This window comes from Borostomias antarcticus (genome assembly GCF_949987555.1).
Source record: "Borostomias antarcticus genome assembly, chromosome: 4".
NCBI classification, from domain to species: Eukaryota; Metazoa; Chordata; class Actinopteri; order Stomiiformes; family Stomiidae; genus Borostomias; species Borostomias antarcticus.
Window position 1 is genome coordinate 13,096,276 of NC_140237.1, and position 20,070 is coordinate 13,116,345.

At 46.4% G+C, this 20,070-nt stretch overlaps 2 protein-coding genes across 2 annotated transcripts; both read right to left on the reverse strand.

The window, feature by feature from the left end:
* Positions 1-744: 744 nt before the first annotated feature.
* cpeb1b (cytoplasmic polyadenylation element binding protein 1b) lies at positions 745-10,279 on the reverse strand (the record flags this gene model as incomplete). The annotated part of the gene is made up of 12 exons (XM_084436639.1): positions 745-855; positions 1,039-1,119; positions 1,341-1,435; positions 3,455-3,653; positions 4,167-4,303; positions 4,627-4,731; positions 5,119-5,232; positions 5,464-5,731; positions 6,039-6,268; positions 8,092-8,310; positions 9,787-9,958; positions 10,265-10,279. The coding sequence occupies 12 exons, from the start codon at positions 10,277-10,279 to the stop codon at positions 745-747; spliced, it is 1,746 nt and encodes a 581-aa protein (XP_084292765.1).
* Positions 10,280-12,777: 2,498 nt separating this feature from the next.
* On the reverse strand, positions 12,778-19,569 carry LOC311307909 (small ribosomal subunit protein eS17-like). Its single transcript, XM_084436800.1, has 5 exons — positions 19,550-19,569; positions 18,720-18,871; positions 16,374-16,479; positions 13,970-14,035; positions 12,778-12,901 (listed from the first exon to the last, which is right to left on the reverse strand). The coding sequence occupies exons 1-5, from the start codon at positions 19,550-19,552 to the stop codon at positions 12,824-12,826; spliced, it is 405 nt and encodes a 134-aa protein (XP_084292926.1). The 5' UTR covers positions 19,553-19,569; the 3' UTR covers positions 12,778-12,823.
* Between the last annotated feature and the right edge of the window lie 501 nt (positions 19,570-20,070).

Sequence of the window (20,070 nt, forward strand, 5' to 3'; positions counted from 1 at the left end):
ACAAGTACTGTACATGGGGTTGGAGGGGAAAAAAGAAAAGAGGAGAAAATAATTAAAAAGCGTCCAGGTCGAGTTCTGCGTCCAGGTCGAGTTCTGTTCAAAAATTCTGTCATGACTTAAAACGTTTGATGTACAAATTAGTAAAAAACTGCATAAAAATGTCTGCAATGCGACTGGTTAAAGTAAGCCCAACTCTCATCTTCTAAAGTAAAAAACACCAGTTGGCTGGCACAGGAAAAACAGTTAGCCCACTGGGGGTGGGGGGGAGGAAGGGGAAAACAATTTAAAGGCACTGTATGGCATTTGCCAATGAACGGCAATGAGACTTGCATGATTGCTCTATCAATATTCGATGCATGTAAAACATACCCCCCAAAAAATCCTAAAGGAGAGAAAAAAAAAAGGCATTTTCATCTGAACCCTGGCCTGAAATCATCCATCTTTTCATCTGGCCACAAGTCTGGGAAACCTGCATAAGTGTGGGGGCCCCTTGTCTATCCCAACATGGTCACTGTGCATAGTGCCACCATGAACAAGTAAACAGCAAAATGTAGCAAGTGCAATAGTGAACTTTTCTACAGTGTTCTTCCCCAGCTCCTAGTGGGAGTGCTGTGTTGCCCCGCCCCCTCTCCAGTGTGGGAGGGGGGGTAGGCTGGCGCTCGTGCTCTGCCTGGCGGGCAGCCTCACCCCGTGAGGTGTGGGGCTCCTGCTCTGGCCCGCTGGCTGTGGCCGGACTCCTGGACTCTAGCTGGAGTCCCGGTTCTTCTGGTTGCGCATCAGGGGTCGGTGGTTCCTCAGGATGTCCATGGAGTGCTGCCAGTGCCAGCAGGAGCGGCAGTAGTACTTGAAGCAGGCCTGGGGGGGAAAGAAGAAGGTTTTGTAGCGTTGCCATTTTGTATATGTGCTCATGTCAAAATGACTGCTCGCGCCTGTATGAAAACCTGTCATTTCTTGAATCCGGCATTTCTTAAAGGTGTCAAATGAGTTTAATGACTTGTATTGAATTATCAATGGATGCAAGTTGGTTTAAGAGCTCACCTGGTCTCTGCAGAAGAAGGGTCCGGGCTGGCGGCTGCACACTTGGCACATGGAGTCCTCCAGATAGGGGTCGATCTGAACCTGAGGAAGGAGCGCCAGACTGGTCATATTCTACCCTGTTAAGAGGCGCAAAACTACACCGCCCAACGAGTCATCGGACTGAACAGGACATGCAGAGGTGGTCCCCTCAATATTCAAGCCAATGACCTCACTGGTCATGACTTGTATACATGATCAGCATTTTAGTCCAATATTTGGTTCACAATATTTGTTCAAACTCAGTTCTAGGCAACCCTCCTTACCTTCTTTGTAAACTTGGGGGTTTTGATCTCTACAAACGCAGCACACACAGCCTTCAGGTAACTGCGCTGGTTGTTGAAGGTGACACGGCCAGACCCTGGAGAACAAGAGAAAGGGAGGGGCCGGAGGCCAGAGCACACGGTAGGAGCCATTTAAAAAGGGAGTGAATCCAATTCCCTGCATTTGTACACATTCACCGATCATAAAAAGAACTGGTCCTGCATTAAGGCATTTTCTACTGTGAGTGATTGACAATTCCATGGGTCAATGGGTTCGATTCCCATCCTACTGTTCTACCACAAGCAGCATTGGAGAGGACAAAATAATGTTTTCTTAAATGTGGTATAACGACAATGGTTCCTAGACTCCAAGAAGGAAGAGAACTAAGCCTCAATGCTTACAATTCTCTTCCTTCCCAGGGTTCAGGAACCATAGCATTATACACCGCCAGGGCCCACGCTGGAAATAAGGGGTTCACTTTTGCATGTTATCCCTTGGATGTTTAATGTCTCCTATATCAATCGAGTCGTTGGCAAAATCAGTAAACTAACTCAATTCACTAATTGCACTCAAACTACAGAATAATTAAAACAAGTCAGTTCTACATCAAGACATTCATGGCAACTATGGACCTTAACAGTTCAAGGTTAAACTACATGGCAAGGAATTTCAAGTCAGCTTATTTTTATATATGTATATATATATATATATATATATATATATATATATATATATATATCTCACAGCTAAGGGGCGTTGTTCAGCCCTATGCTAAGTGGAGAACTGACCGCCCCTTAGCTGTGATATAATAACCATATACCCCAGGCCTGAAGTGAGATAGAGATAATACACCCCAAATAGTGTATTAAGACAAAGATGCTTTGCTTCCGACTGTTGGTCCCTCTGTGCTAAATCACATTCCATAGCAACAAACGGGGAGCCTAGCAACCAAAACTAATGCCTGACTGATCAACATGCTAGCCATGAACGAAGTCTTAACGTTAGGCTACTGCATATTTGGTCTGCAAAATAACTGTCCAGTTATCTAAATGTGCCAACAGAACTTATGCTATCCAACTGTTAGCCAGACACATCATTGTTCCCAAATCAATATTCGTTCACATCACATCAAATATGCATGGCGTCACTGTCAGTCAGCTTCAAGTACATTCATAGTGAGTTGAATGAGAACGAGATGTGCCATAAGTAATCAATGCAAATCCAAGAATTGCTTCTTCACGTCCCAGTCTATTCTGCTAGCTCCATCTTGGGAAAATTAATTTCCCAAAACAATAACATGAAATGGCAGAATAACTATATGCACTTCAGAAACCGGACACAAGGCGGACATGCCAGAGCGCACTCAGCTGTTAAGCCCCTCAGACCCCCAGCCCAGCGACCTGTTTACATGCTGAGAAACTGACCCTATTGGTCATCTACATGGTTACAATCTCGCCTGAAAAAATATTAAACTTTAAAAAATTGACATTTACAGTTGCAGAGCCCAACGTTTCTCTTTGGTCAGACATGGAGTGATACTAAATTCTGCAAAGGAATTACACGTCATAGCCGTGGTTTATTTATAATGTACCATAGAAGGGTGCAAACGTTTGACTATTCTGAAGTCATGTCCATAGTGTAAATATCTTTGACTCCATTATAGTGCAAAAATCAAGGACCCACTAGCAAGGTGGCTAACGCTAACCAGAGCTGAATCTTGCACTTTTGTAACATTTGCACCATATAGGCATACTAAGGAATCCGCCTACTGTCAAACACTCATTTGTACTTTAATAATTTTCGTAATTTTGATTTCTGTATACTGTGCATCTCTAGTAAATGAGTATTTAGTGTACGTCTGGATTGTATCATTGCTCTGATGCTGTAATTTGTAATCCACCTGGCACTACTGATAAAGCCTGAAAACAAATCAAACATCTGCATCCTTCTGCTACTGTACACGCACAGTAAGCGCAAAAAACATCTAAATATTAAGTTCTGGCCCTGCTCTTAAATTCACAGAAGGAACAGCAATCCAGCCTGGAATTAGCTCTGTTCACAAGGTCCAAAGATCAGCTGACTGCAGTTTTTCCACTGGCCTTGAGGAATCTCTCACCTATGGGGTACTTGTGCTTGTCCGTGTCGATCCCAGCATACATGACCCCTCCGAACAGGTCGTTCATGATGCTGGCCAGGCCCTCTGCGTTGAGCATGCCGTGCAGCGCGCCCACAAACACCGTCTTGCTGGGGTCCAGGCGCTGGGAGGGGCAGCGCACGTAGTTGCTGTCCGAGATCACCCAGGGGATCACCTGCACCTGAGGTAACAAGGGAGGCGGCAGAGTTGGAGCCTACAGAAGCGCCCATTGGCTATGTTGACCATCATGACTTTCAACAGGCTGGGTTGAGACGCATGCTGGTTGCCATGGAGATTGTAACTGTGGGAACGCTAGGGGGAAACTAGTCATAAGCCCCGTTTGAATTCTATGAAAACACCTTTGCAGTGTTCCATTCCCTTCATGAGACAATCTGCTCAAACCCGACTCAAAAGATGAAAGCATGCACTGCTTCACATTTGCCAGTCAATTCAGATCAGTGATTTATAACGAGGCAAGAGGGGAAAAGAACTTCATTCAAACAGGGCCCTAATGAGATGCCAACTAGAGGTTTTGCACAAGGAAGTTTCCCTGAAAAATTCTCAACATTAAATTAGATAGTCAATCAGCCCTAATATAACTAACAGCCATTTAATAAACAATTCCAATAGACGTTGTTAAGGGCCCCATTTTTCCCAGCATGCCCGAGCCAGCTGTAGTTCAAGGCCCACTCACATCCTTGCAACGCATTCTGCGGCTTGACATCTTGAAGTAGTACTCCCCACTGTCCTCTGGGTGGAGCATGTCCTGGGAGCACGCCTGCAGCAGCCCGCGCACAGACTTCTCATTCTCAAACACCAGGTACACGTAGCCTACAGGGACCATCACAAGAGGGATAGGGGAGCACTGTTAGGGAGTCAAGAGTTAATGAAGTGTTTCAACCAGGGGTCCCAAGTATGATGTACAATTAACATGAATCCCTCAGATTAACCATAATTTGCTGATCTTCAAAAACAACTAGCAGACCATCGACCAGTTAAGAGATTAGATTTAGCAGGCATGTTCTGAGGCTAGCAAATCGATCAGTGACCCCCCCCTTTTCTCCCCACCAAAACACTCACCAGCATGCTGTGTGCTCACCACTGTGCAACCTTTGAACCCGTAAGAAAGAGACATCCTACCAGCCTGTTATTACCTTTGGGCATATTACCTTTGGGAGGGCAGCGAGGGTGCTTGCCATCCTTACCAGGCCACTCCACACTCAGAGGACCATACCCACTGAAGGTGCTGATCAGCCCAGCTGAGGAGAGAGGGAGAGGGGGAACGAGGCAGGAGCAGCCAGACCAAGATTAGAAACAAGTAATACATTACATTACGTCATTTAGCAGACGCTTTTATCCAAAGCGACTAACAATAATTGCATTTAACGTAGGAAGAGCCAATGTACTACTACTTGCCAGAACTCACAAGTGCATCTTCTCTAAAACAAGTGACAGAGCATAATCTAGTGCTGAAGGCAAAGTGCAAGAATAGCAATCTAAAATACAGTGCAATATAATAGTACAATAAAATACAACTACATTGTATACAATGCAATGTCAAAACGCTATCTTCACCACAGTAAATGTGAATGTAGTGTACATAGTTTAGGGGAGGAAGGAATGAATGTTCAAGGAGACTTGAGGACCTTCAGTGATGTCCCAGGGCACTCCGCCCAGGAAGACCTTGCAGGAGTACAAGGGGCTCTTGTTGGTTCGCGGAGGCAGCTGTCCACTCCAGGTGAAGGTGGCCTCGTTCACCGCTGGCGGGGTCAGTTGGGGGCCAGGTGGGGAGGGGGGGGGGACAATGGGAACTCAGTGTTCCAACTCAGAAGTTTACAAAGGCTTCAAATGCCCGGTCATGTGATAATGACTACACCTTTGCTTGCTAGCCCATTGCGTCATTCACATCGTCATCACTTGAATTCAATAGTTTATTGCAGTACAGAATCATTTAAGAGTAAGAACTCTTGATCCAAATGTTCACCCTTTACCTGCGGCTTGTCTGTGCAGACGCGCCTCCCTCTCAATGCTGAAGGGGTCGTCGCCGGGCGTGTCCAGCAGGTCCAGGCCGGGCCATAGCGAGGTGCCGGGCGAGCGGCGGGACAGAGCGCCCGAGGGGCTGGCGCTGGGCGGGGGGGTGAGCGGGGACCCGCCGGCCTCGTGGTAGTGGTGGTCCAGACGGCCCAGGCTCAGTCGCAGGGGGTCCTTCTGCATCTTGGACATGAGGAAGGGCATGGGGGGCGAGATCCGCAGGGAGGCCTGGAGAGGGAAGGAACATGAGACAGGAGACGGCATCCATCAACCTGCTCAGCACATGGGGAGCAAACATGAACACCGTAGTGTTACATGCTCCCTAAGGTGTTAGAAGCACAGGGGAAGCACAGCTGGCAGATGGAACCAGGGAAAACATCTCTGAACGTAACAAGTAGGTTGTACATATACATGTTGTACAAGACCCATTCTAAGGGATTCATTGATACATTGTGCTATATTAAGTACAATTTATAATTTCATCAGCATACATGCCACACCCCCTCCCCTAATACACACACAAACGTGAACTCACAAGCAGGTCACAGAAGTGGTCCGAGCCGGAGCTGAAGCCGCTGGTCTCGGAGTCGGCAGGGCTGCTGGAGCGTGAGTCCAGGAAGGAGCGCGTGTCCAGCCGGCCCCCCATGCGCGCCATGCCGGGGAACTTGTCCAGGAAGTCAGACGCCGTGCCCAACGGCTCGCTGGGTGGGTAGACCAGGGGCTTGCCCAGGATGTTGCCCAGGGGACTCCCCAACATGCCCAGAACTGGAGGACAATGACACAGCATTAAGAGGTGGGACAGCAGCAAGACGCCTCAACTGGAGGAAATTGATGCCGTGATCTCAAGTGTGACTCATCCCTTTTCCCATTAGAGCCAGCGGTCAATATCAGGTCAAATCAAACTGCTGTAATTGCATTTTTATTAACTACTTATGCAATTTTCCCAAGGTATTGGATTACGTACTATTTAACATCTGTTTCATCAAGCACAGCAGCTAACTGCCACACAGCAAGTTTCCAAGACTGGAAGGCAATCAGCATTTGTTGATTGATGAGCAAGAGATGCTCTTAAATGCACTATAAACACTAAAGAGACATGTAGTGCACCGAGTAGTCTGACTTAACGGAGGTGTGTTTGGGCGATGAGCCTCGTCATTCGTTTATTACAGCCCAATCAGTGGTTGGCCCAATCAGTGGTCGGCCCAATCAGTGGTGACGGGAGATTCTCCAAGACTACGTGACACAACCTAGCAACCGCTCCGCCGATTGAGTTTGGTTTAAAAAAATACAGCGTTTTCCCCCCCTATCCCTGAATGGTAGAGTCCAGACAGACCTTTCTCCAGCACTGGCACAGCGTAAACAAAGTGTGGAGATGGAATCTGGCTATGTGAGACTACGCACTTAGTAAGTGACAGTCCCATTTCATGACTGACTGCTTTTCCAAGACAAAAAGCACTATCCCATGGTTTTAAGAGAATAACAGGATAATGCTACCGTAAACATTTAAACGACAGCTGGAGAAGTGATCTTCAAACTGTAGGATAGTCATCACAACAAACTCCTCCAAATAGCCTGATTGGTCTATTTGAAGCCAATACCAAATTAATTAGTGCCAGATCAGAAAATGATTTTGCAACCAGCATCATAAAGGCAGAGCAAAAATGAATTGATCACGTGATTCGGGGTGAAGGCCTGGCTTGGTTTGACAACACAGACTTGGGTCAGCTGACAACCATGCCAAATATTTACTAAGTGCCTGTGTAATAGTCACAGTGTCCTGGGGGAATCTCCAGCTGTAGGCAGCAGCTTGGGCACAGAGGACTGGCCCACTTTGAAGGCCCAGTTTCGAGCTGCCCTCCTAATGAAGTTGTGTCTGGATGGTTTGCTGTGATGAAATCGCAGGCAGCAGCGCGACAAAATGGGTCAGCACAAATCGGGCTGGGAGGGCGGTATTCTGATCAACATTCTCCCAAAACAACTTACACAAGAGACCCACCTGGTCAAGTATGCAGATGTTGAATTCATTATTCATTGAGGATGGAAAAATAGCTCATGCAAAAGGAACCTTCTATCAGAGGGGCTAGATGTGTGCTAACTCGATAGACATGAGTCAGGGTTTTAAACCCGATTGGCTCCACCAGGCAGCATCAATAACAGTTTAAAAAAAAAAAAAACAGTTACACCACAGCCAAAGACGCAACACAGGAAAACTGCCACATCATCCTGTGGACAGCAACGACAGCCTGCCCACAATGCTCTGCCCACACGCGGCTCTAAATCCAGGGAATGAGGGGAACCGCTAACTGTCACATAGTTCACATACTCAGTCCAGAGACCACCGACACAACCAGCCCCATTGCAAATAGCTACAGTACACAATCCTTATCAGATTACCATACAAGTCATGGACCAAGTATAAAAACTACAACACGCTTCAGTGACAGACGAGCTAACGTCTCAAGTCCTAGTAAAGATGTGTAACCCATCAGTACCACTAACAGAAAGTATAAAGATTGCAGGTTGGTGTACTTGTCCTTTTCACGATGACAAAACAGCATTGTAAAAGTAGGTTTATGTGCAGTACTTACTGGAGGGAGAGGCCTGGGCGGTGGAGTGAGCTTCGGCGTCATGGTTGCTCCAGGGGTGGTCCCAGGCAGACAGGCTGAGGGACTGGAGGCCCAGGCCCAGGTCGTTGACGTCGGGCAGGCCCCGAGAAGACGCCTCCTGGGAGCCACCGATGCTAGCGCCACTGCTGCCGGGGAAGAGCATCCTGCTGCCCACTGCAGCCAGCTCCGATTCCTGCCGGTCTGAGGGTGGATGGAGAGAGAGAGAGAGAGAGAGAGAGAGAGAGAGAGGGAGAGAGAGAGAGAGAGAGAGCGAGAGAGAGAGGGAGCGAGAGCGCGCGAGAGAGAGAGCGAGGCAGAGTGTAAGGGGGGGGGGGGGGGGGCAGAGGGAGAAAACAGTTGTTAGGCACTCTCCATTCACCCGTCACATGAAAAAGGAGGGGTATGGTGGTCTAAATAGCTTCCTTTTAGAAAGAAAAATAAATCGTACGGATCAAAATGAACAGTCCCAGAGTGTAGCGGTCCTCTTCCCTGGTGGCAGGAGGGCTAACCTGCTGCGACTGGGCCCGGCGCGACTGCCCTGCATCGCCGTCCGCATCACTGACCCACCTCACAGCATGTGACCTGGCTGCTGATGCACTCGCACACCCCTGCTAATGACATCAGCTGGCCGCCTCCCTCCCTCCCTCCACTACCTCCCTTCCGCTTCCTCCGCTAACAACGGTAATGAAAAATTCCTGTCAGAGATATTCGCTGGCTGGCTGACGGAGCGACGGTGTCGGTGGCAGACGCACGGCGGTCGTAAACAGTGGCTCTCGCCCCCGCTGCTTGACTGAGCTGGCAGAGGGGGGTGGGCAGGGCAGCAGGCGGAAGAGCCGTCGGAGGGAGACAGAGAAAGGGAGACGGGGGGAGAAGGCGGCTTCAAGAAATTGCAAGCGTCGGTAGAGCTTAAGGGGGGGGGGGGTTTAACACGTAGCTATAGCATCTGCAGCAGCTGACTGATCAGATGGAGGACGCTGGGTGATTTGCACTGCCAGCTCCTCCCATAGCTCTTCAGAGCTGGCTGACCTCCAGCTGCAAGATACAGCCTGATACAGCAACCCCCACCAGGGCAGGCGAGGGGATGGTGGAGGTGGGGAGAGGCTGCATGTGCCATCATTGAAACTTGTTTCAAGCGGGACTGACTGCATTGTTCACAACGCATCATTTAGACTAATTTCAGTCCATGGTGTCAATAATGACTAATGGGGCATTGGTTTGCAATTCACTTTAGAGGGAGGCTGTTTGTAGTTTTGAGATGCATTACAAATTGTTGTATTTTGACTGAAATGCAAGCTCATTAAGTTGCTGAAATCCATGACCCAAGTTATTGTAAATTAACACTATAGACTGGTTGCACCAGGACAAGGGCAATATGCTTGGAATAAACTAATCAGACGAGAAAGACATGGAGAGAATGACATGATAGAATGTAACTTGCTCTAGTATTTCTTGGCAACCATTTCACTGTTTGGGAAAACCTCAAGTGCTGCAATGCTGCAGAATAGCCAGTGCAGCATGAATCAGCTGTTGGCACCAGAATGAGACTTTAAAGACATGGCAGTATTTCAACGTGACCAAAAAGCCTACTAAGCCAGCTGTGGCATCTTCAGTGGTAGACTATTGTCCAACAATACAAAGGCACAATTTTTCAAGTGAGGTCAGTGAGGACTGTAGTACCTGTCAATAGGTCTCGCTTTCCCTTGGTGTTGTTGGGTGTGGTACATATGCCGGTCAAATCCAGTGCGTTGCCCAACATAGTGTTCATTCTGCGGAATATGTCGGCATTACTGCACGTGGCCAAGGCCGGAGACTCTGTACCCCAGTGGTCATGGGCTCGAGCCTCGTCACTCTATAGATGAAGACAGGAAGAGTCACGCTTCTTAGGAAATTAAAGCCATATGTACAAAATGTGTTCACTAATGTCAAAGCCTTTACGCCTTAAGAGTTTAACAGCGCTTTAATATTTAATAAAGTTAGCCTTTCTTCGAACAAAGCCTGCACATGTTATCTGTGAAACTTGAGACAACTGAGCTACGTGGCGTTGCTATATTAGGAGCTATTTAAAATGATTCAATAATGTGGCTATTCAATGATTATTCACTCACTGACAAAGAGCAAAAATACGTCGCTATACATAAACGCCGTTCTAACTCACCAGAGAAAACGCCATAGTAGGGATAGTCTAAAAAGAGATTATTCTTTTTTTTAGCCAAAGGTGACCAAACCTAATACTTCCTGAAGGTTACACTTATGAAGTCGGTTGATCATTTGCCTTAATTGAGGACATCTGTCAAACAACAGGTGGTTCTGGCCTTCCTCAATCAGAGGGGTCGAGGCACGAGGTTACACTGCTCTAGCCTCGTGCTTAATCTCGCGACCTTACATTCTGTTTATAGACACATTAGCAATACATTGTGTAAACTCGCGAGATCATGTTGGTTTTACAAAGCTACACGTTGTCTGTGTGTCTTTAAACATTTTTCTCCACCAATTTTTATAATTTTTCTCACATGACAGTTGTATGACTCTCACTTAATAGAGATGAAACACTATTAAAGAAACACACAAAAAAACATTCCTCTCCCCGGATGTGCTACATTGTACCCTCACTTGATATCCACGCGAGCACTGTAACATTTGATATCAAGGCGCGAGAAATGTAACAGATTAGGCCTATGCGTGATTCGTGTGATCTGGTTTGTGGAGAGAATCATACCTAATAGGTTACTGGATAAATAGTAGCCTAAGCATTTTTAAGTGTGTAAGCAACCAAAAGCAAAACCGAAAAGGTGTATAAGAGATTTTTTCCTCACCAGTTTCAGCCTCTGACTAAATAATTTCTGACATATTTTCCAGTGCACAGTGATGAATTGATTAAAAAAAAAATATATATATAATAATCTTAAAATCAATTCTGAAACTCATAGGTAGCCAGTGCAAAGACTTTAAACTGTCTGGTCTTGGTCAGTACTTGTCCTACATTTTGTGTTTTGCAGCTGTCCAATTGCTTTGTTGGGTAGGACAGACAGAAGAGCATTTCTGCATGTGATAAAAGTATGGCTAAGTTTGTCAGTGTTCCCAGTGTTCCAATTTCTCCCTTTAGCGGACTGCATCAGAGCCAGGTAGTTTTATTGCCAGGTAGTTTTTACACATGACCAGAATACATTCCTTGTATGTGTAAGAACTACCTACAGTACAACTTAGGTTAGACATAAAATAGATTCATATTCTGTCTGCTAAAGAGGGAGATGGGTACACAAAAAGCAGTTTTGGTCATATTCTTCATATGTGCTTCAAAATTAAGATCAGAATCTAAAAGCTAGATTTTTCACCTGTTTTTAGTCTTTTGTGACTGAATTAATGTGCAGATTCTCTTTTTTGGTTTTTGGCTCCAATGACAAGAACCTCTGTCTTGTCCTGGTTTAATTGAATACAAGTCTTAGCCATTCAAGTATTTATATCTGTAACAGTTGAAAGGTTTTTGTGTGGAGCTAAATTCTCAGGTAACAGAGATATAAAACAGACTATCATCTGCATAGCAGTGAAAATATGTTTTCCTAATGATGCTGCCAGAATTGAACTTTGTGGAATGCCACATTATATATAAACATCCACCATTTTAGAGTTTCGGTCACCAAGGGTGACAAATAACTTTCAGCCTGTTATAAAGGTCCTGAAGCAATTTAGAACTTGGCCAGAGGCCGACTCAGGTTTCAAGTCTTTCCATGTGAATATCGTGGTCAGTGTCAAAAGCTGCACTTTTTACCAAAAAGTAGGACCGACAGCCTTTCGGCATCTGTGTTTACTACTAAGACTGTCTCTGTGATGTGGTGGGCTTGGAAAACAGATTGGAATTTCAGTTTGCATTTAAAAAATCATGTATAAGAAAAACATTTTTCATAATCTTGTTTAAAAACGGAAGATTGGAGATTTGCCTAAAATTGCAAAATGCTTTAAGAATCTAAATGATCATAGCAACTGCTGGATGGAGTTGTAGCTGGTTGGCGGCTTGAGGGGAGTGGCCGTGCTCCGGGGATGAAGGGGCTTTGTGGTCCTGTTCTCTCTCCTCCCGGCCAGGGACCATTCACTGCGCCATAGACTTTTTTTCACTCAGTCTACATGACCGCATCTACAACCAATATTATTTTGTTACTCACTGAAGTAAAGACATTATTAAAAAAATTAAAGCCTTTTCTCCAAGGTGGCTAGTTTTACTTTGTAGATAAAAAGCAACTTTTTGCACTTAAATTGCACATATCCACTAGCCTGGCTTCGCCTAATCATGTGATCTCACATGCTGTTTCTCTGGTGGAGATAGAGCATGTGATCAGGCATGTGAAGCCATGCTAGAGGATATGTGGATGTGTGCTATTTAAGTGCAAAAAGTTTTTTTATTTTTTTAATAAAAGGTGGGGAACTGCAACTGTAGCCACCTCTGATAAATGGCTTTCCTCTTTCTGAAAATGTCTTCACTTTGGTGAGTAACTAAATAATATTGTCTGTAGATGCGGTCATGTAGACTGAGTCAGAAAAGTCTATGGCGCAATGCATGGTCCCTGGCAGGGCGGTATACCAGGGTATAGCCCCCAATCCTATACCCACCTGGACCAGGGCTAGGTGTGTTCTATGTGATTCTACCTGCTAGGCTAAGACAGAGACACAGACATGGTTTCTTTTACACTTCTCTTTATTGAGAGGGATATTCTGCACGTGTCTAGACTCCTCTGGGCGTTTTGAAGTTCATTCCGATGGTTGGCTGGGTGACTTGAAGGTTGGACAGGCCACCAAAGTCCTAGGAGAGAAAACATGGAAATTGATTCAATTCCTCATTTGTCTCTGAGCTACATGTTCATCCCTCACCAATAATCAGGCAATATGACAACACCCTGAAATTCAGCTTGACTCTCCTCTGAAGGTTATCTTTCTGAATCAGAACACAATATCACGCTAATAGCTGCTTGACTAGCTCAGTAGATTTAGAAAATTGGAATGTGTGACCTGCTCCAGCACGTTCAGTAGCAGTGGATATGCCCAAGTGCACATTTATATCTATACAGTTTGAAAGAGGATATGTTCAACTTTTGAATGGTCCAAAATATGTTTTGGAACTCCCAATATTGACTGCCTGAGACTCACCAACTATGCTGTCTTATTCCCTAGACTACTGGGGGTTCTGTCAATACGGTCCAATACGTGAACAAATCGGGATCAGTCTCAGGTTACCTTTGCTGATCTCAGATTACCCTGCTAATGAAAGAATGAAAACAAGCCTGCTTGAATGCCTGAAATGTAATTAAGCGAGTTACTATGCTGACTAACTGCTGGGAATGTTAACCGGCAGGTTAGCAGCACACAGGAGCTGAGGGTTACCCTCAGTTTGCGATTCACTATTTTTTTTTTTCTTCAGATGCACGATGCATATCGCCACATTTTCGTATCACAATGTGGTAATCTGGTAAACTACACAGATTATTACTGATTATTCTCTCAAAACTGGGTTTTTGATTAGAAATCAAGCCCATCCTGGTGTAGCAGGCTCCCCTGTATCACTCATCAGTACTGCCTCTAGTACTCTCACCTGCCACCTAACTGGGCTTGATCTGATTTACACACACATGATGTGACCACTTGCCTGAAACTACCGCTTAGCCAGTTAGGACATTGAAAAGCTAGCAGATCGATAGCGTGGGTTGGTCTGTATGTCAACAGTGTTTAACCAATTCAACTCGGTTACACTGAGTTCCCCCCAAAAATCTTCAATAAAGAATCTATTAGTCCACTAAATGATATGAATCATATTCCCTCTTCTTAATGAGGTAAATCTGAGTAGAAAGGGTCTGAGATCTCCTTCCACACTCACCAGCATCTTCAGCATTTCCTTTGTGTCTGGGTCGACCTCGATGAGCTCCTGGTCCAGAGCAGAGACCTGGACACACACACACACACACACAATACAAGATGATCAGCTTTCATGTGCCACTCATAGACCTCTCTTCCTATCTGCAGCCAGCTACCTGATTAAGGGACTCATGTTTTCAGAATCAGTTGGTATTAAGATGCCTGTCTGAAACATACAGGGTTTGAATGGGACTACAAGTCCAGCAAACACTGGAAAAGCTCCCTCTGTACTATCAATGACCGGGCGAAGCCCATGTCACAGCCACGTTCCATACAGGCACGTGTATGTGTGTGGGGGGGGTTCCATACAGGCATGTGTGTGTGTGGGGGGGGGGGGGGGGGGTTCCATACAGGCACGTGTGTGTGTGTGGGGGGGGGTTCCATACAGGCATGTGTATGTGGGGGGGGGGGGGGGTTCCATACAGGCATGTGTATGTGGGGAGGGGGGGGGGGGTGGTTCCATACAGGCATGTGTATGTGGGGGGGGTTCCATACAGGCATGTGTATGTGGGTGGGTTCCATACAGGCATGTGTATGTGGGGGGGGGGGGGGTTCCATACAGGCATGTGTATGTGGGGGGGGGGGGTTCCATACAGGCATGTGTATGTGGGGGGGGGGGGTTCCATACAGGCATGTGTATGTGGGGGGGTAACTCTGTTTCCTCTGGTAGTTGTCCTTGGAACCAGGGATGCCCCCTAGTCAACGAGTCAAATCATCAGTCGGAGACCCTTAAGCCGACTGAGATTCTAGAAGTAGTTTTTTTACTCCACTATCAAGATGCGCTGGTGGACTAAGACCACTCACCTGCCTTGTGATTTATATAGGACAGACCACTCACCTGCCTTGTGATTTATATAGGACAGACCACTCACCTGCCTTGTGATTTATATAGGACAGGCCACTCACCTGCCTTGTGATTTATATAGGACAGACCACTCACCTGCCTTGTGATTTATATAGGACAGACCACTCACCTGCCTTGTGATTTATATAGGACAGGCCACTCACCTGCCTTGTGATTTATATAGGACAGGCCATCATTCGTTTTAGAGCTAGGCTATTACTGGAGCTATTTGTTGTGCAGGAAAAGGAGACTTAAGACTGATACAGCCCAGGGAAGATGGCAGGGAACCCCTCTCCCCTCCGCTGTGATCTAACTCTCCCCTCCGCTGTGATCTGACTCTCCCCTCCGCTGTGATCTAACTCTCCCCTCCGCTGTGATCCAACTCTCCCCTCCGCTGTGATCCGACTCTCCCCTCCGCTGTGATCTGACTCTCCCCTCCGCTGTGATCCAACTCTCCCCTCCGCTGTGATCCGACTCTCCCCTCCGCTGTGATCTGACTCTCCCCTCCGCTGTGATCTAACTCTCCCCTCCGCTGTGATCTGACTCTCCCCTCCGCTGTGATCTAACTCTCCCCTCCGCTGTGATCCAACTCTCCCCTCCGCTGTGATCCGACTCTCCCCTCCGCTGTGATCTGACTCTCCCCTCCGCTGTGATCTAACTCTCCCCTCCACTGTGATCTAACTCTCCCCTCCACTGTGATCTGACTCTCCACTGTGATCTGACTCTCCACTGTGATCTAACTCTCCCCTCCACTGTGATCTAACTCTCCCCTCCACTGTGATCTAACTCTCCCCTCCACTGTGATCTAACTCTCCCCTCCGCTGTGATCTAACTCTCCCCTCCGCTGTGATCTAACTCTCCCCTCCACTGTGATCTAACTCTCCCCTCCACTGTGATCTAACTCTCCACTGTGATCCAACTCTCCCCTCCACTGTGATCCGACTCTCCCCTCCACTGTGATCTAACTCTCCACTGTGATCTAACTCTCCCCTCCACTGTGATCCGACTCTCCCCTCCGCTGTGATCTAACGTCTGGGAAAATGCTTCAGTGACAGCCAGAACATTTCCTTGTTGACATATGAGCCTATTCACGCTTCAAATGCGCAGTTGAGGAGATTTTTGTCAAACCGTCCAACCCTAATGTAGGCTATGGGAAACCCTGCATAAAAACATGGGGGCATCTGAAGTAGATGGACAAAGTGGGCTAGATGATTCATGTTCAGCAAGAAAAACAGGCATCTTTATTGTGCTGCCTGCGAGTTTGAGTTGGTTTGACAGCTGTCCTGACTCCCCTCAGCCTAACATTAGAAATATGGGGGAAAAAAGGAGAAACGAATCGTAGAATCTCTGGTTTGAATAGACGAATCAGATTCGACTCACAAAATTCAGAGACGGAGACAGCCCTAGTTGGAACATATATAATAAAAATATAAATCGTCACAACCATTTGTGACGTGGAGCTTCCTAGCATCTGATGAACAGACTGATCTTAAGACGGTCCTCAAGAGGAGAGTCCACTGACCTCGGGGACGTAGTTGTCCCTCCTCTCCCTCTCCTCCTCCTGCAGCTTGATGGAGATGCCTCTGACCGGGCCCCTCTGGATGCGCTTCATCAGGTGGGTCACATACCTGAGGAGGGGGGGTGAAAGACCAGGGCTTCAAAACACATCCTGAGGACAGGAGGCCAGGGTGGCACAGAGATGCCCATTACATTACAGTCATTTAGCAGACTCTTTCAGGGTTGTACAGTGTGACATGTATGTGACACGTGCTATGAAAAAAATGTGTGTGCGATGGATTAATTTGCATAAGTAGCACAGGTGCTACAGCTTTTTGTGTGTGTTTTTTTTTTCTCTCTCTCACTTTCCTATCTGGTAGTTGTAGTCCGTTGTGGTTAACAATCATTCGCCTACTATCGAGTGCCCTGTACGTCCAACACCAATTCCCACAATTCTGTGCGGTTGCCGGTGCCGGTGGCTAAGAGTGAGGCTAGCAATTCGACAGCTCACAAACTCCACTCTCGCAAAAATGAAGAGATATTTCCAGCCACTCAACTCAAACCCCAGACGAGCTCGCCAGCAAGAAACAGAAACACCCAACGACATCCTAACTCTGTCAGATGAAGACGAGAAAGAAAACACTAAAGAGAAAACGTACAGGTATAATGCAGAGTGGAAAAAAGACTTCCCTTGGCTAATCTTCGACGAAACAAAGCAGCTATTGTTTTGTTAATATTGTCAGAAATCTTCAAAAATTGTATTACCTACGACATAAGGATTGTTGTCGCTACTCTTTTCAAAGTTCAAATTTTACGAGGTATGTTCATAAGTAGTTTGTATGTGTTTAATAGTTTTATCCCTACACATTTATTTACAAATATATACATACACTGACTTACCTGTATTTATGGGGGCAAATAAAGATTTTTGTCTGAAAACATAAGGTTTCGATTGTGTGTGCATTGTATGCATTAATATGCTTTAAGTTGTCCGCAGACAAGCCCAACTCAACTGGTTCTGCTTTACTATGCAATGTTCTGGCTGTGGGTCGGGACTCATCAGTCAGACCAGCTCCAGATCTGGGACCAGCGCCTGTAGTCAGGGGCGCTGACCGGGATGTCCTAACATGCATGTCTTTGGTGGTGGGTGGAAACCGGAGCACCCGGCGGAAACGCACGCAAGCATGAGGAGAACATGCAAACTCTACACAGAAAGGACCTGGGACAAGTGGGATTCGAACCCACAACCTTCGTTCAACCTTCACCCACCTTGTGAGGCAACCACTAAGCCACTGCTGCCCCAAAGATCCTTTGCCAGTGTTTATAAGTGATGAAATGCACAACTTATTGTTTTTAGAGTTGGTAATAGACATTTTATAATTGTGCTACAACTTTCTGGCCTGTGCTACAAAATGATCAGCCTCTGTAGCACCAGTGCTATGAGCTAAAAAAGGCAACGTACAGCCCTGACTTTTACCAAAAGCGACTTAAAACATAGGAAGTCAGTGTACTTCTACTCGCCAGAACTCACAAGTACATCTCCCTTTTAAACAAGTGACTAAGAGCATAATCTAGAGCTGAAGCCAAAGTGCAAGAATAGCAAAATATAAATACAATAGGTGCTTAAGAGGGTTAAGAGGGATCCTGGTAGTACTTATTGGAAAGGTGAGTTTTGAGCCTGTGGTGAAAGATGGGCAGCGACTCTGCTGTCCTGACGTCAGTGGGCAGTTCATTCCACAACTGCGGTGGTAACTGTTGTGGGTTACTATGGAAGCAACTAAGATGACACAATTTCCTGAATCTGTGACACTATGCGATGGTGACTTTCAATGATCCAATGAAATTCTATATTAATACACGTACATGGTATTCATTCATGTGCGAGGTAGGACTACCTCTACTTTGGTCCACAGCTCTGACAATTCAAAACATAGCAGATAAAAGCTCTGCACATATTTACCTGATCAGAAGGCATTCCATATTCATATTCAACCGCATACATCAGACCCTGTCATCTCCCTTTAAGAGCAGCAGGTCACACAGCCAACAGACCAAACTCTCATCTGTAGGTGTAGCTGCCCATTTCTTAGGAAAATATTTAAAAAAATAAACTTAAGGCAACAGCTTTAGAGAAGCTCATCTGTCTCTCTCTTTCCCATCAAAAACCATTTTGAGAAGTCTGCACGTTGGAGCAGATTCCAATTGTGCCAATCACTATTCTCCAACAGACACAGGACCCTTGTTTTCAAGTGTCTCTGTGTATCACAAGGTTGCTGCATACGTTTTAGGAGAGGTAGGTCACTGACTCAGCATATCGAGTAGGATTTAGGCCGGAGCATCTGAGCCCGTACCTGACTAACATGTCACTCACCCAGCGATCTTGTTGCGCAGTGACTTGCTGGGGATGATGGCGATCTCCTCACACACCCTCTTGTTCACATGGAAGTCACTTCCCAGCCGAGTGTAGTACTTCTCAATGATGACCCTGGCGGCCTTCTTCACCGTCTTGGTCCTGACTCGCCCCTGAGGAGAACATGGTACCACCACCGGGTTAAAAACACACTAAATAACAGGATGTCACTGCAACCCTGCTAACGTTACTACATCCACAAATGAGCCATACTCTAGTTAAGATAAGCAGTGCTTTACAGATATTAAACACTTGTGAGACCAGTACTGTAACTTTGCTTACTGCATGATTAGGAGTCCCATCACTGAGCCCTCAAACAACCCCGACAGTGCCAAGTAGTGCGTAATCTTGAATGCTGTTCAGTCACTTCTACATACTTAGATGCAAGATCAAAGAATACTTAACTGTCATCTGCTTAATGTAGCTATTACCCAAGATAATGTTAACGTGCAAACTAGCTGCCTATCATAGGCTAGCAACTATTCGTAAATGCATATCGGTTGACCAAGTGCTAATTGAACAAGATGTCAACATGTTTAACATGCTATCAAGCTGGGCTAGCTCTCTGTGGCTAGCTGTCAGGGTAGGTGGTGTACAGTGCAATTGGTTACCGGTGGGCTACCTAGCTTATGGTCAAAAAAATGGTGTGTTATGCAACAATTTAGGAATATATTCACGGCAAGTCAGCGCATTCCAATGCACAATTGTTATGCTTGAGGCTTAACGGTTGACGACCTGATATGAAGCAAGGATTATAGCGGATTCAAGGGGGATAAATTCGGTGTACCCACCATGTTGGCTTGGACTGGTGGAAGAGAGAACAGGAAGTTATGAGCGGAAGTTTAACCTATGAGTCACGTCATTACGCAAACACTGCCGTCTAGTGGCAGGGGGCGTCACACTCGTCTACTGGCTGATGAGAGGATCTCTTTGTCACTCATCTCTCCCCTAAAATTGAGCTGAAGGCTAAATTCACGTTTGAGTCCTGTCTTCAGCTGACTTTGTACCCAGGGGCAGGCCTGTCCATTGTGGCCGGCCCCTCCCACCCCGGCTATAATCTCTTAGTGCCCCTAACCTCAGGCAGGAGGCTGCGGTCCATCAGGACCACGTCTGCATGCCACAGAGGCAGCCTCTTCCCCACGGCCTCCAGCCTCTTCAACAAGGCTTGTCCCCCTCTGATCCCCCCTACCCCCCACCAGGGACCCCACCACCTTTGAGAGAAACAGTCAATATACACTTGCACATGACATATCATGCCACAGACACACACACACTTGCATATGACCTGGTTGTATGTATAGGACGCACCGCA